General features: G+C 36.0%; 3 protein-coding genes across 4 annotated transcripts; 1 reads left to right on the top strand and 2 right to left on the bottom strand.

Annotated features, from left to right (window-relative positions):
• The first annotated feature begins 472 nt into the window (after positions 1 to 472).
• Positions 473 to 6,662, top strand: LOC143449490 (uncharacterized). Its single transcript, XM_076949709.1, has 4 exons — positions 473 to 530; positions 723 to 1,256; positions 3,750 to 3,950; positions 5,757 to 6,662. The coding sequence occupies exons 1-4, from the start codon at positions 473 to 475 to the stop codon at positions 6,284 to 6,286; spliced, it is 1,323 nt and encodes a 440-aa protein (XP_076805824.1). The 3' UTR covers positions 6,287 to 6,662.
• LOC143448270 (small ribosomal subunit protein uS11m-like) lies at positions 6,467 to 10,916 on the bottom strand. Of its 2 annotated transcripts, XM_076947931.1 has the most exons (3): positions 9,791 to 10,916; positions 9,434 to 9,528; positions 6,467 to 7,532 (listed from the first exon to the last, which is right to left on the bottom strand). In XM_076947931.1, exons 2-3 carry the CDS (start codon positions 9,502 to 9,504, stop codon positions 6,833 to 6,835), a joined length of 771 nt encoding a protein of 256 aa, XP_076804046.1. In that variant the 5' UTR covers positions 9,505 to 9,528; positions 9,791 to 10,916; the 3' UTR covers positions 6,467 to 6,832. The 2 variants fall into 2 exon arrangements, with proteins under 2 accessions (XP_076804046.1, XP_076804040.1); XM_076947925.1 differs by having other exon boundaries at positions 9,434 to 10,915.
• On the bottom strand, positions 7,537 to 9,523 carry LOC143448265 (voltage-gated potassium channel subunit beta-2-like). The gene has a single exon (XM_076947916.1). The coding sequence runs from the start codon at positions 9,402 to 9,404 to the stop codon at positions 8,412 to 8,414; it is 993 nt and encodes a 330-aa protein (XP_076804031.1). The 5' UTR covers positions 9,405 to 9,523; the 3' UTR covers positions 7,537 to 8,411.
• Positions 10,917 to 12,564: the final 1,648 nt, after the last annotated feature.

The following is a 12,564-nucleotide window of genomic DNA, read 5'->3' as shown; positions in this document are numbered from 1 at the left end:
CGTACGTGACTTATGGTTAAATAGGGACTTTCTTATTTTTGTTGAGAACACAAAGCCAAGCAATTTTAATGTCAGCTTTTTAAAATCAGATTTATTCTACGACATACAGCTTTTAACAAATATTTGAACTTGACTTGACAATATAATACACCCTTTCCGTTAACTCGTAAAAAAGCTGGCCCAAATATAGGGTTGGTTGCCATGACGCATGCAAAGGTTATAAACATTAAGTAATTACCGGTTAAAGGATATATTATGATTTGATGAAGTACAAATAGTTATATATAGCCCCATGCACTTTTTGTTATACTGTACAAAGTAATTTAGCAAAACTCATGTCAAAGCTATACCATACGTTCATCGTCTTTCATGTGATAGAAACCACCATTGTAATGAAAGTTGTACCATAGAAACTTCGAAAAGAGCTTTATATTCATATCTTATGAAAAAAATAGCATGAAATTATGAGCAAATGCAAATGCTAAAATTGTCCAATTGTGTAACTGCTGTTCTGGACATCGAGCTTTTAAGTGATTTCATACGTGCATGCATTTTAAGAACGTCATAAATTCACTCCTATTATTCTCGAACGCTCAGTATACAGTCATACCCTGAGCCCTGGTATATACGTCACACTGCAGGAAACATGACGCGATAATGTTTGTGGCGTAATACTGGATAAATACGTTGCAGACGATGGATGTGTAATAAATTATAACCAGTCCACAGCAGTTTGCGGTACGTGGATTCATCTTTTCTCTGTATTTCAGTACAAAGTGCGCGTATAGTGATAGGAAGAGAATGTATTTTACTATTTTCTAAACTTGGTTATTACCTGCCGTCCATGGAAGACGATCAGCCAACTTCGTCGCACAGGTTGATATCGGAGGAGAGGAGAGATCAGCAAGATTCGCCATCATCTGAATCTTCCACTTCAAGATTGCTGAAAGGATGCGAATTTACGACAAAGCTGGTCGTGGAGCAAGGAAGTGTGAAAGATCTTCATTCAGCGCCATCTTCTCATCGCTTTTCGGATAATGCCGAAAGACATAACACGCGGAGCCTTGCTCGTAGAACACCTTCTCCTGCTTTTGGCAGAAGTGTAACTGAAAGAGGAATAATTCATTCCTATTCAATGGATGATGTTTATCATGGGATGCAAGGTTCACACGTGGAATATCATAATTCCGACGTTTTCCTACCACCTGGAATAGCCCATGTTAACGAAGTACAGCGCTCTTCTATGGATAATCAAGGTAAAATATTTCTAAAAGCTTATGTAAAGGTAACTTATGAATATAGTGACAAAACATATTTTAGAAAAAAATGTTGATTTCAGTGCCTTTTACAGGCAGCAAAAATAATTTTCTTTAAACCTTTAGCTTTAAAAGAGCTGTATTTTGGCCATTTTTAAGCCTAAATGAGTGAATTTTTTTAATAAAAACCTTCCTGTGTTACAAATGGGCAATAGACATTATTGTTGATAAAAGAAATGTTATTTTTATCGTCGATAACTTTTTATGAAGCGTTGGTGTTGAGCCGGTTGGCATTCTATGAGACATGTTTCATTTTTTTGGTGATTACGCCGTACGCGTTTCTATACCGAAACTCTCAGTGTAAGATTATCAATTTCTACTGAAAAATTTATTCTTGCATGGTCTTTCGTCACATAGTCATGTTTTCTCTGCTGTTGGTGCCTTTTTTATATCAGCTTTGATGACTTGCTGACTACTCTATTTTAAATTTAAGCGCGTTAACCGCAGTGCTGGTAACGCTGTCTGAAATTGGATTAGATTCCCATAGTACGGAAACACGAAGTTACTCTTTGCATACAGAAATTGGACACGCATAGCGAAACGAGAATAACATAAAATTTAAAAAAAAAATAGCTTAAAATATAATAACATCTTCTTAATCAAACCAAAAAGACACAAAGTCTAATTGTTTTCAGTGGGTATTTTTATACATAATGTGTAATTGCAATTCAAGTAAATTTACCAAATTGTGATTGACAAAATTAAATTTTTAAACTTGTAAGCTAAAATTTGAATTAAAATTTGAAGCTAAAACTGAAAAACGTCTGCTTAAAAACGCATAATGGGTGAATTAAATGATTCAATGATACAGGATCAAGTGTAGAACAAGCAGAATTTTTCTGTTAGCGATAGTGGCTGTAGGGTGAAGCAAGTGAACAAGTGAAGCCTTGTTTGTAAACGTGCTCTTAAAGAACAACATTGCATAAGAGTATTCTTGTTATTATCATTAACCAGTCACAGCTTTTCAGGACAGGAGGCGTTCACTGTTTTATTTTCATTAGTTGTATGAACTGTATTTAAAATAGGAGAAGTTGTGTAATTCGGATCTCGGTGAAAATTGGTCCCCTCCTGCTCTAAGATTACTTTCATAACGGCCACGTGATTTGAGACATCTTGTCAAGACGAAGAAAAAGTTGTGTTCTTAGCAGGCGAACCGCTGAGGTATTTGGCACTCGATAGGAACAACGAAATGAAGAATATATCTTCGGCCCTAGAGAAAAATTTATCGGGTCATAAACGAAAAAAATGCACATAAAAACCTCAGTTTGTTTTTTTTAAAGTAGAGCAAAACTTTATTCACTTTAAGTCGTTTTAGATTATAAAAATTCAAAAGTTTCCGAGGGAGCATGCCCCACCCCCGGAACCCCTCGTGTGGACTGCTAAACGTCTCAAGTAATTTTGGGACCTCCAAACTAAGTCCCACAATATATCGCATCGCCCTCTCCCCAAACCTAAGGCCACTACTGGCTGTTGAGTAAAATTACAAACCATACAATTTGCATAGAAATGTGGAAATAATGATGCTTTTAATTATGACATTGTCGCTCTTTCTAAAAGTATCAGATTACGCAGGCCACACTTTCCACAAAATGAACGTTCTAGAAATAATTTTTGTAGCACGAAGCAAAAGTGCACACGTTGAACAAGTCATTATCTAAAAAAACAGTGGAATTTAATTCCCACGATATTGGGGGGCCAAAATACATTTTCCTTTACATCCTCTAACTTTGTTTGACCTGTCAAGGTTCCTACGTAAAAGCCAATGCTTTTTGATATGTTTACATTGAATCCTGAAGCTTTCTTGAAAAAGTTTAGAACGGAAAAATTTCATTAAATTACAACGTATTACCCTTCCTGTAGATTAATGGGGTATCGTTAGCAAATAAAGACACTTTGAGCGCTGTAGGACCCACTTGTAATCTTCCAATTAACTCTACTGTTCCTAACAGCGTTTGCTAGATATTCGGTGAACAGCACAAATAACGTTGATAAAAGAGGATCCCCTTGAGTAAGGGCACCCTTGCTATTATCGACATAAACTAGTTATTGAAAATAACGCACCGATGTTTATTATAAAATATTTTGCCTCACTTGATTATGTATCATTATCATTATAGCTTATTTTTTCCGAAACCAAAACGGCGGAAAGATTTCAAATAAAACTTCCAATTTAACCTGTCTAAAACTTTGTAGCCCTACATATCTACATAGAATATACTAGCAGGAAGCTTTTCTTTTTCGGAGGAGGCTATTGTAATCTTGTATTATCTCCGATTAATCTGTTGGAATAAATTTAGTTTGGTCGGAGTGGACCATGATTGTAGGCAAATATTTTTAATGCTATTACACACGACTTTAGAAAGAATTTTATAACCTGTCTTTAGCAATGTGGTTGGTCAGTAGCTATTAACGTAGGTGTTACTCACTTCAAAGGGCCAGTGCACTCTCGTACACCGTCTGCCGGAGGAATATCCTACATTTCGAGGACGTCATCGATTCGAAGTGACATCACCGTGATACCTTTGAATCAATCACCTTTAGCTGGAAATGCAACAAGAATATCAAGAAGTTCCACAAGAAGAAGTATTGGGCAGGAATGGACACGCCATCATTGGCATAAAATCAAAGATTTAGGTAAAATTAATTAATAGGATATTAGCCTGATGAATAGGGCCCGCAAAAGTCAATAAAGTCAAAAATTTTTAAGGACCTCGTCTGACCACGAATCAAAGAATAAAGTTGTTTTCAGCACCTAGGGGATTGTTTCTAAGAAGTTTATAGGTCAAAATAAAGTCAAAATTTACAATAAAGTCAAAATTTTCAATAAAGTCAAAATTTTCAATAAAGTCAAAATTTGTCAAAATATGGCTTTTTACAAAGTTTTTGTGTTTCTTGAGAGTAATTCTTGTAAAAATCCTCGTGGAAGCATTGTAAATCAGGAACTGCGACACAATTAAACCATATTAACCCATAAAAGCAGGAAATAAGTCACAATGCCCACTTGAATCAGCAGTAACTTTTATCGCAAATTGTCCATTGTTTATTCATTGTTACGTATTTAAATAATTCTTATAAAACACTTCCTCTTCATAAACGTAGTATTTTCGAAGATCAACAGTTTGGATTTTAGGAATAGCCTACTGACATTCTGTAATACAAAAATGCCCAAGCAAGCTAAATCGTCTTCAGCAAAAGTTAGACAGATTTGTCGAGATTTTTCTGATGAATTTAATGCAACTCCCGGGGGTGATTTAAGGTGCAATTTTTGCGAGGTTATAGTGAAGTGCGATAAAAAGTATTTTGTTGAAAGCCACAGGAAAAGTAAACGCCATCAAGCTGGATTGGAGCAACAACAAGCATTCCCTGTTTAATTTGCTGTTTATTTGAATTTATCATGCGGAGAAAATCGAGGCAAAGTGCCCTTTTCACAAGGACAAAATAACACAAGCTACCTAAATCTATCGCCAAAAAACACGACGCACTTTTTATAATCCATAAAACACCTTGACTTTTCGACAAAATATTATGTTTGGGTAACTGGAGGAAGAACTGTGGCCTCTACAAATAAGCAATTTCGTTAGGTCAAAATAAAGTCAAAATTTGATAAAAATAAAGTCAAAAAAAAATTTTATTAGGTCAAAATAAAAATGGCCCTATTGATGAAGTAACCAACTTTGTTCCCCAAAAGCGGAAAATTTTGACCTTAGATTATGTAAAATTTAACTATTGGTTGATATCAAAATTTGCCGAATTACTACAAAATAAGTTGGTTATCCAGAACAGCAGGGTAAAAAGCGACAAATAAAGGCTAAAGAACTACATAGTTACATACTAAAACTTTAAAACAAACTTTAAAACTCCAAACAAACTTTAAAACTTTAAACTTTATAATAAGTAAAAAATCTATATTTACTTGTCAAGAGCCAAATAAGATAACACTTCCGCGCAGTGACGACAAACCTATTCAAGCCCAAGGGAGTTGAAAACCACGACCAAACTTTGTTCGCCCAATTATTTTTACATTCTCGAAAGATTTTTTACGCTAGTCAACCAATCATTCTATTTTTTGTCAAAAGTGCGGTGGGGACGAAAAAATCAAACCAGTTGTTATTAGCACGTGATACTGAACAAAGAAGTGTCATACTGAAAAGGCCTAAAAGGCAAGAATTCGCAGGAACAGGAAAACTAAAACTTACATAGTTAAACTAACTCACAAAAATTCTGAAAATTGGCTAAAATTGCAAACTCAAGTAAATAACTACGAAAAAGTAAGCCATGACCTTATTTCAACCTTACGTATTAATTTTATTTGTGGCTGGCTGTTCAATTTATTAAGCAGTTGTTGTAGGTTATAAAATATGTTGATGTTGGTTATGAAAAAACTTGTAAAAATCACGTTTTTAAACAGGACGTTTAACAATTTTTTCCTTGTACCCGTAGAAGAAGATTCGGAACGTGCACGTCGATGCTCTAAGTTATCAAGTGGATTTGCTCCGTTGATGGTCTTCGGTGGTCTTGTATTCGTGTGCATCGGAATCAGCGCTTACACAAATACTGGAAAAGACAAGGAACGTCTTAAACAACTCAGCACAGCCCCGCTGGTAATGGGCATTTTTATGCTTATTCTGGGAGCAGTTTTAATAAGCAGTTGGTTCGGATGCCGGTCAAGAGCAAGAAAAATTGACCAGAAGTTGCTCCACGGCTCACCACGTAACTCACTGGAGTCAGACGACAATCTAGTACAAGCTGTTGTGGCAAAATTATACAGTCAGATCGGTAGCAATCTACCGGAATATCGAAACCGGCCAGGTACGCCTATTATTCATGGTGTTACAATAGATGGAGCCGTCGTGCACAAAACTCCAAAAGCTTCCAGGGCGAATCAGTCTGAAAACGTTAACTCATCCAACTCAGAACGCTGCGGCCAATGCCAATCCAGTTTGGTTGTGGGACGAGAAACGAGTGTTTAGCCTCATCTATGCATGTTGAAAAAATCTTACATTATCTACAATCCTGTGCGTTGATGAACTGTTGAAACAGCAGCAATGCATTGCAGAAAACATCTATCTTCACATTTGATGCTTTGTGTTATTCGATAAATTGATATACAGTCTATTTATTCATTTCAGCCAAGCATTTGCATTCAGTCGTACAAGTTATATCTTTTATTATTGGAAGCTAATAATTCCACTTCACATGGTTAAGAATTACAAAAATACCCAAATGTATTTCAGAACATCGATTTCATAAATGGTTTCGAAAGCCAAAAGATGTATTTTTGCATTGGGTTTAAACTTTTATTTTCCTAAACCTATTAAGTCATTAAACAAAACGTTTTTACCTGCATTCCCAATTTGTATTGCAAAAACAACAGTAAGCAATAGTCGAAACAGTGAAAAAATAATGGAATTTTTTTTACCATAAGTGTAAGCTCCAGCAAGGAAAGAAAGTAAATTAAAGAAACCAAAGATTTAAAATAGTTAGCAGTCATTCGCCAAGCCCAACGAATTCTTGAACTATATCCTTCGAATTTTACGTGGTCGCTGCGATAAACCCTCATTGGTTATTGGCGTAACATCAGTTATAGATACCACTTTAAAACCACCTAACACTAAACCACGAATGGAAGGTCTTCTGCCTGGCCCAATACCATAAATTTTAACCCGAACATGATCAGGACATCCTCTTTCCAATGCTTTTGTAGCAGCAGCTGCGCCTGTCGTTTCACCAGCAAGTTCAGTTTTTTTTGCAGCATTAAAGTATCCAACCTTTCGGCACGACAAATTAGAATACATCATCTCTGGGTCATCAGCGTCCCTTACAGTAATCAGAGTATTGTTCCATCTTGCATTTACTTTTACAATTGGAAGTTTCTTATATGGGATACCATTAAAAACTAAGTCTTCTCTTTTTGCATATTCAAAAGATGATTTGGCAGTATGGCCTTCACTCACATCAGATTCATTTAAAAGAATGGGTCCAAAATTTTGATTCTTGACAGATTCGTGTTGTTTGTCCACTAAATTTAATATCATCTGGTCCTTTTTTGGTGTGGAGGTTGATAGCTTTCGTGCACCACTTACAGTGTGCAATGCACTGTTCAATGTAACCTGAATAGATCCATTTTGCAAGGCAGCCAAGCAGCCATCAGAATATAAAACTGTGCACCTTTGCAAAATACCAGCTGCCAGTTTGGTAAGCATATTGCTGAACAGCCTACCTAAAAATTAAAAAAAATATATATTTTATCACAGTCCAATTATACAAAAACTAAGAAGTAATCATAAAATACAGAATAGTGATGTACTAAAAAAGTATGAAAAACAAGTGTGTACTATATCAAGACGCCAAAATTTATTGTACAACTTACTGACTAGGCACCATGCAGGAAACTAAACAAAAACTACATTTGACCTCACATATAACGGTCAAGTTGGGACTGGCAATACATGTCCGTTATATGTGGTATACAAAGTTAGGCCTAGGCACATCATTCAGGTTCCCACATCTCACACTCTTGAGTTTATTACAGTACAATTCATAAACATACTTCTGTACGAAATGATTTACTATATTCTATGTTGTGTCACTGCCAGTAAAATGTTACAAAATTGGACAGTTTTCAATTGATATGTTTTTGAACACTGTATGGTCAAACAAAATTGTCACAAACTGCAATTGGTAGACTGTGGTAATGTTATATGCAACTACCGTAAAGTAATGTAGTTGACCTATCATTAGAAAGGAAATGTTGATTGGTTTGAGCTGGCAAAATTTTGAATTTATTACAGTATATGCATACAAAGTATTTTAGATTGTTATAACTCAAAAGGGCCTGGAGAATTTATTCGTTATATACAATAATCAATCTATTAAAAGGGATAGAAAACCATTCAGACCAGAGACTTCGTCCAATATAGGCTAATATTCATTATATACACATTCGTCATATGCAAGGTCAACTGTAGTTTTTTGTACTAATTTTACATGCTACAAAATACTGGAAAATAAATGATGGTAATCACCAATGTGACGGAAAATCAAAATAAAAGTGGACAATTTTAACACAATACAAGTACAGTACATAATAAAGTTTTATAAATTTCCATTTGAATTGGTACCAGTTCCTAGAACTGTGTCTACCTCCTTCAAAACCTTACTATTTGTGACATGAGAAAGAAAACTAAGAGATTTTAGATTTTCATACAACTGTTCAACAGATGATGCCCCTATAAGCACACCACTATTTGATTCATGTCTTATGCACCAAGCAATTGCCAACTGGCCTAAAGTACATCCAATTCGATCAGCAATAATCTGTAACTCCATTAATTTAGCTTGCTGTCGTTTCCCAGATTCAGAAGCTATTTTTTCTTTTAGCCATGAAAAGCCTTTGATTTCAGCACGACTGTTCATTGGAAACCCATTTATATATTTTCCACTTATTATGCCACAAGCCAAAGGTGACCATGTCAGCATACCCACTCCTATTTTCTGTGACAGTTGTGGTAGCCAGTTTTCTGCAGTCTCCCTTTGAAAAAAGTGATATTCAGCTTGCTCTGCAATGGGTGGTATTAAATTAAATTGACGAGCAACAGAATGGGCTTCCATTATTTCAGCAGCACTCCATCTAGATGTGCCCCAGTACAGAGCCAAACCTTGGTTTATGACATGTGTAAACGCACGGACTATTTCTTCCATTGGTGTTTTGGGATCAGAGCGATTTGCAAATACAACATCAACATATGAAAGTTGAAGTCTTTGTAGAGAACCATTCAAACCTTCAATTATATGTTTACGAGAGAGACCACGTTCCGTTTCTGCAACACCTCCCCAGTATAACTTTGTTGTTATGACTAATGCTGATCTTCTCCATTTCTTCTTTTTTATTATTTTGCCCAACAGTATTTCAGCTTTTCCACTAGCATAAACCTCAGCAGTGTCAAATAGATTGACACCATTTTCATAAGCAATTGTTACTAGTTCTTCAGCAAGTTCATCAGAAATCTGATTTGCAAACGTTGCCCATGTTCCCAATCCAATGCAAGACACCCTAAGTCCAGATCTTCCTAAATTCCTATAAATCATTTTACAACAACCAAATAACTGACCACAACCTGCCTGTTGAAATGCTTGTTGTCAACTTGTGTATGTAGTTATAAGCTTTGTTGTTGATAATAATAAACATTGAAGGAAATAGTATGGCCTTTCTCTGCAATACATAAAGTCCTTGTGAGATATTTTCAGTAAAAGTTGAATGGTTTAGTTTTGTTCTGATCAAATTGAAATTCACAAACAACAGTGGTTGATAGTTGGTAAAAAATGAGTTTTGACCATTTGTGAACTCATCCTAAATCTCTCTGTTCTATTCTTTATCAATAAATTTAACCTCTCTTGAATTTGAGTGACTAGAATGCTATAGTAGCCACATCCGATCATGTTTTCTTTTGTTAGTTGGTAGTAAATAAACTTACCACTGATTTTAAAGAAGATCAAATCAGAACAGATCACACAAACAAAAATAGTCAAAAATGACCATTAAATAATGCTGTAAATTTCTCCAGAACACCACAGAAAGGATACATATATATACTTTTTCTACATGCAACTTAAATTGGTCGTCGATTCGATCTCATAATCTTTTATTAAAAAGGAACTCCAATTTTTTTAACATTTTAAACCTCTGTAAAACATCCAATGATCGAATTGCAAAATGTTTTTATCTTTAGGTCAGCAGAGTAAGGCAAGAGTGCACTCAAGTGCAGTTATAATTATATTCAGTAGCGCACTTCAGGACCCCAGTCTGCATTTCAAGGCAGCTGCACACCCAAGATAAATTTCAAATAAAGTTTTTGCACAGTTGAATATATTTAACCCTATTTTACAGAGGTACTAAAGAAGCTCAAAATACACATGAGGGGGCTTTGTGCCTCCTCCCCTAAAATACATATTTTGCTTAAGTTAGAATTATGAAACTTGGCGATTCTATTAATGAACCTCTTCAGAGAATTCCTATTGACAAATAATGATTCTTGCATTTGTGCTTTTCATAAGGTCAGGCTAAATATGAGCTTGCAAGACTTTGTACTTCTTTCTATCGGGCACAATTTATTTAGAGTTGCTGCCTTACTCAAATATAAATTTATCTAGTTACATGGCAAGCGATTTCAACTACACATTTTTGGAAAAACACCGATTTATGACCTTGGAATTGAAAATAAACTGTTTGCTTGGCAGTCATACTGCAACCGATTTACGTTACTCTCATGTACAAACTATCTCGGGTGTGCAGCTGCCACAAAATACAGACATGAAAGCAAGTGAACCAAGGGTAAACTCAAGTAATCTGTGCAACTGTAGGAGCTCAGGCCCCAGAGTATTTAAAGGTTCCCTGGGAGGCTTGCCAAAACATGAAAACCGTCACCTGGCAGTTTGCGAGTGCGCACTTGAAGTGTACTCTTAGATCTTTTGTGCAATCACGATATTGTCCAAAAAAGGCTAAAAATTGCAGTTCGGCTCGTACGTCGCTACTCGTCCCGGTTATAGCCAAGAGTAGGGCCTAAATCCGTTTGCTTACCAGTAACCGATTTTCAACTTCAATGGAAGAAAGTAAACCAAACTGCTTTTTAGCATAAACACCAAATGAATAACTAACTATAAATAAGATGTCTATGAATTAGCATGATTCCTTTGGGAACTATCAACTACAACCAACATCGCTCCGAAGAGGGGTCGCATCGAATGGACGAGACGTCGTGTTGTCTTTTCGGTATATTTTCGGGCATAGCCTAATCTGTTGAAGCATTGCTTCACGGCGGATTAACATAGAGGCGTCGATGCCCAGCTCGTACGAAAAAAAATCTTCTGAAACGCATTACTGTATTGTAGTTGCACACTGCAGTTTTGATGGCTGACATTTTATAATAACTTTTTATCATGACTGCATATTATTCTATAATATGAAATTTCTTTCAACCTTATTGTTTACAGTTTTGCCCTATATCGTGTCAAATGGTGCAGCCTACTTAAGCTACTTTGGTACCTATCATTAATATGCGACTGTCCGAAACTCTTTCGATAACGTGGTACTGGTCACTTGATGCACTGGGTGACTTGTCACAATTAGTCCTTTTTCCCAGACCATTTCATGCTTGAGCGTAGTGAAACAAAGCACGAGGCATGAGACGAAGGAAACAGCCAGAGACGACTGAGTGAGATTGGTCGAAAAACACATGGTGAATGGCAAAGAACATATGATGTCACCGACAACACAACAAACAGCGCATAATGTCTAAAACTCAAAAAACAGGAGAGGTTACACATTCGAAAAGACTAGAGCATATGACAGACCATACAAACGTTGCAATTTCATAATTTATTACAAAAAAACACACCCAAATCATAAATACGGAATATGCTCGCATAATAGGGTTCGTTATTGGGCAATTCAGGATACAGAGTAGCACGAGGTGTGGGATCAGAATCACGGCCATCTAATGGTGTACTCTCCTTGCTAGTAGGTAGCAGTGTTGTAATGACTCGAGTCAACGCTTGAAATGACTTGACTTGACTCAAGTCTCGGAAAGTTGACCAAGTCATTAGATCTTGGTTGTTAATTTATTTACCAACTGAATTACAGACATTTGACTTCATTGCCAACGATCGGTTAAAGGAATAGCCAATGGCATGACTTGATTTGACTTGCATTATATTTTAACTTGACTTGATCCAATCAGTAATTTGACTCGACTTGACTTAAGTCAACTTCCCAAATGACTTGACTTCACTCGAGTCCTATAAAAAATCACTTGGTTACAGCACTGCAAGTTAGGTCAACACGATTGTCACGTTGACGTTGAAAGCGAAGGAGCCGGGGGCGAGTAACGTTTATCAGTAACTGAATGACTATATAGTTTAAAAAACAAAATGGTCCACATAATACTCCATAGAAGAGACAAAATGATGAGCAAAGACAAAATACCATTAATATCTGGGGATGTAATACTAGAAAGCATGTGCAAGAAGGTGATTTTAAAGGTTTTGGAAACTGTTTCGTGAATATAGGTGAGATCAGCCTCAATCACAGATGAATAATGATTAGCACGGCCACTAAACCCAACATACAATATAAATCAATGAATACATATAGTAGCGAGCAAATTATAATTCCATACGTACAGCAAGTCCGAAATAGGCTACTGCTAGCTCGAAGCGTACATTAATCGTCTTTAGTTAAAAGCATAGCACA

Source organism: Clavelina lepadiformis, chromosome 1, assembly GCF_947623445.1.
Source record: "Clavelina lepadiformis chromosome 1, kaClaLepa1.1, whole genome shotgun sequence".
NCBI lineage: Eukaryota > Metazoa > Chordata > Ascidiacea > Aplousobranchia > Clavelinidae > Clavelina > Clavelina lepadiformis.
This window is presented reverse-complemented; position numbering and strand designations above follow the sequence as displayed.

What these genes read in the sequence shown, in the direction of transcription:
- LOC143449490 (XM_076949709.1), top strand. Translation starts at nt 473, where the DNA reads ATGCAAATGCTAAAATTGTCCAATTGTGTAACTGCTGTTCTGGACATC. An exon ending in CTCTTCTATGGATAATCAAG is followed by an intron (nt 1,257 to 3,749) that starts GTAAAATATTTC and finishes CTCACTTCAAAG; the next exon opens with GGCCAGTGCACTCTCGTACA. An exon ending in GCATAAAATCAAAGATTTAG is followed by an intron (nt 3,951 to 5,756) that starts GTAAAATTAATT and finishes TTGTACCCGTAG; the next exon opens with AAGAAGATTCGGAACGTGCA.
- LOC143448265 (XM_076947916.1), bottom strand. Translation starts at nt 9,404, where the DNA reads ATGATTTATAGGAATTTAGGAAGATCTGGACTTAGGGTGTCTTGCATT.
- LOC143448270 (XM_076947931.1), bottom strand. Translation starts at nt 9,504, where the DNA reads ATGTTTATTATTATCAACAACAAAGCTTATAACTACATACACAAGTTG. An exon ending in ACAAGCATTTCAACAGGCAG is followed by an intron (nt 7,533 to 9,433) that starts GTTGTGGTCAGT and finishes ATTTTTAGGTAG; the next exon opens with GCTGTTCAGCAATATGCTTA.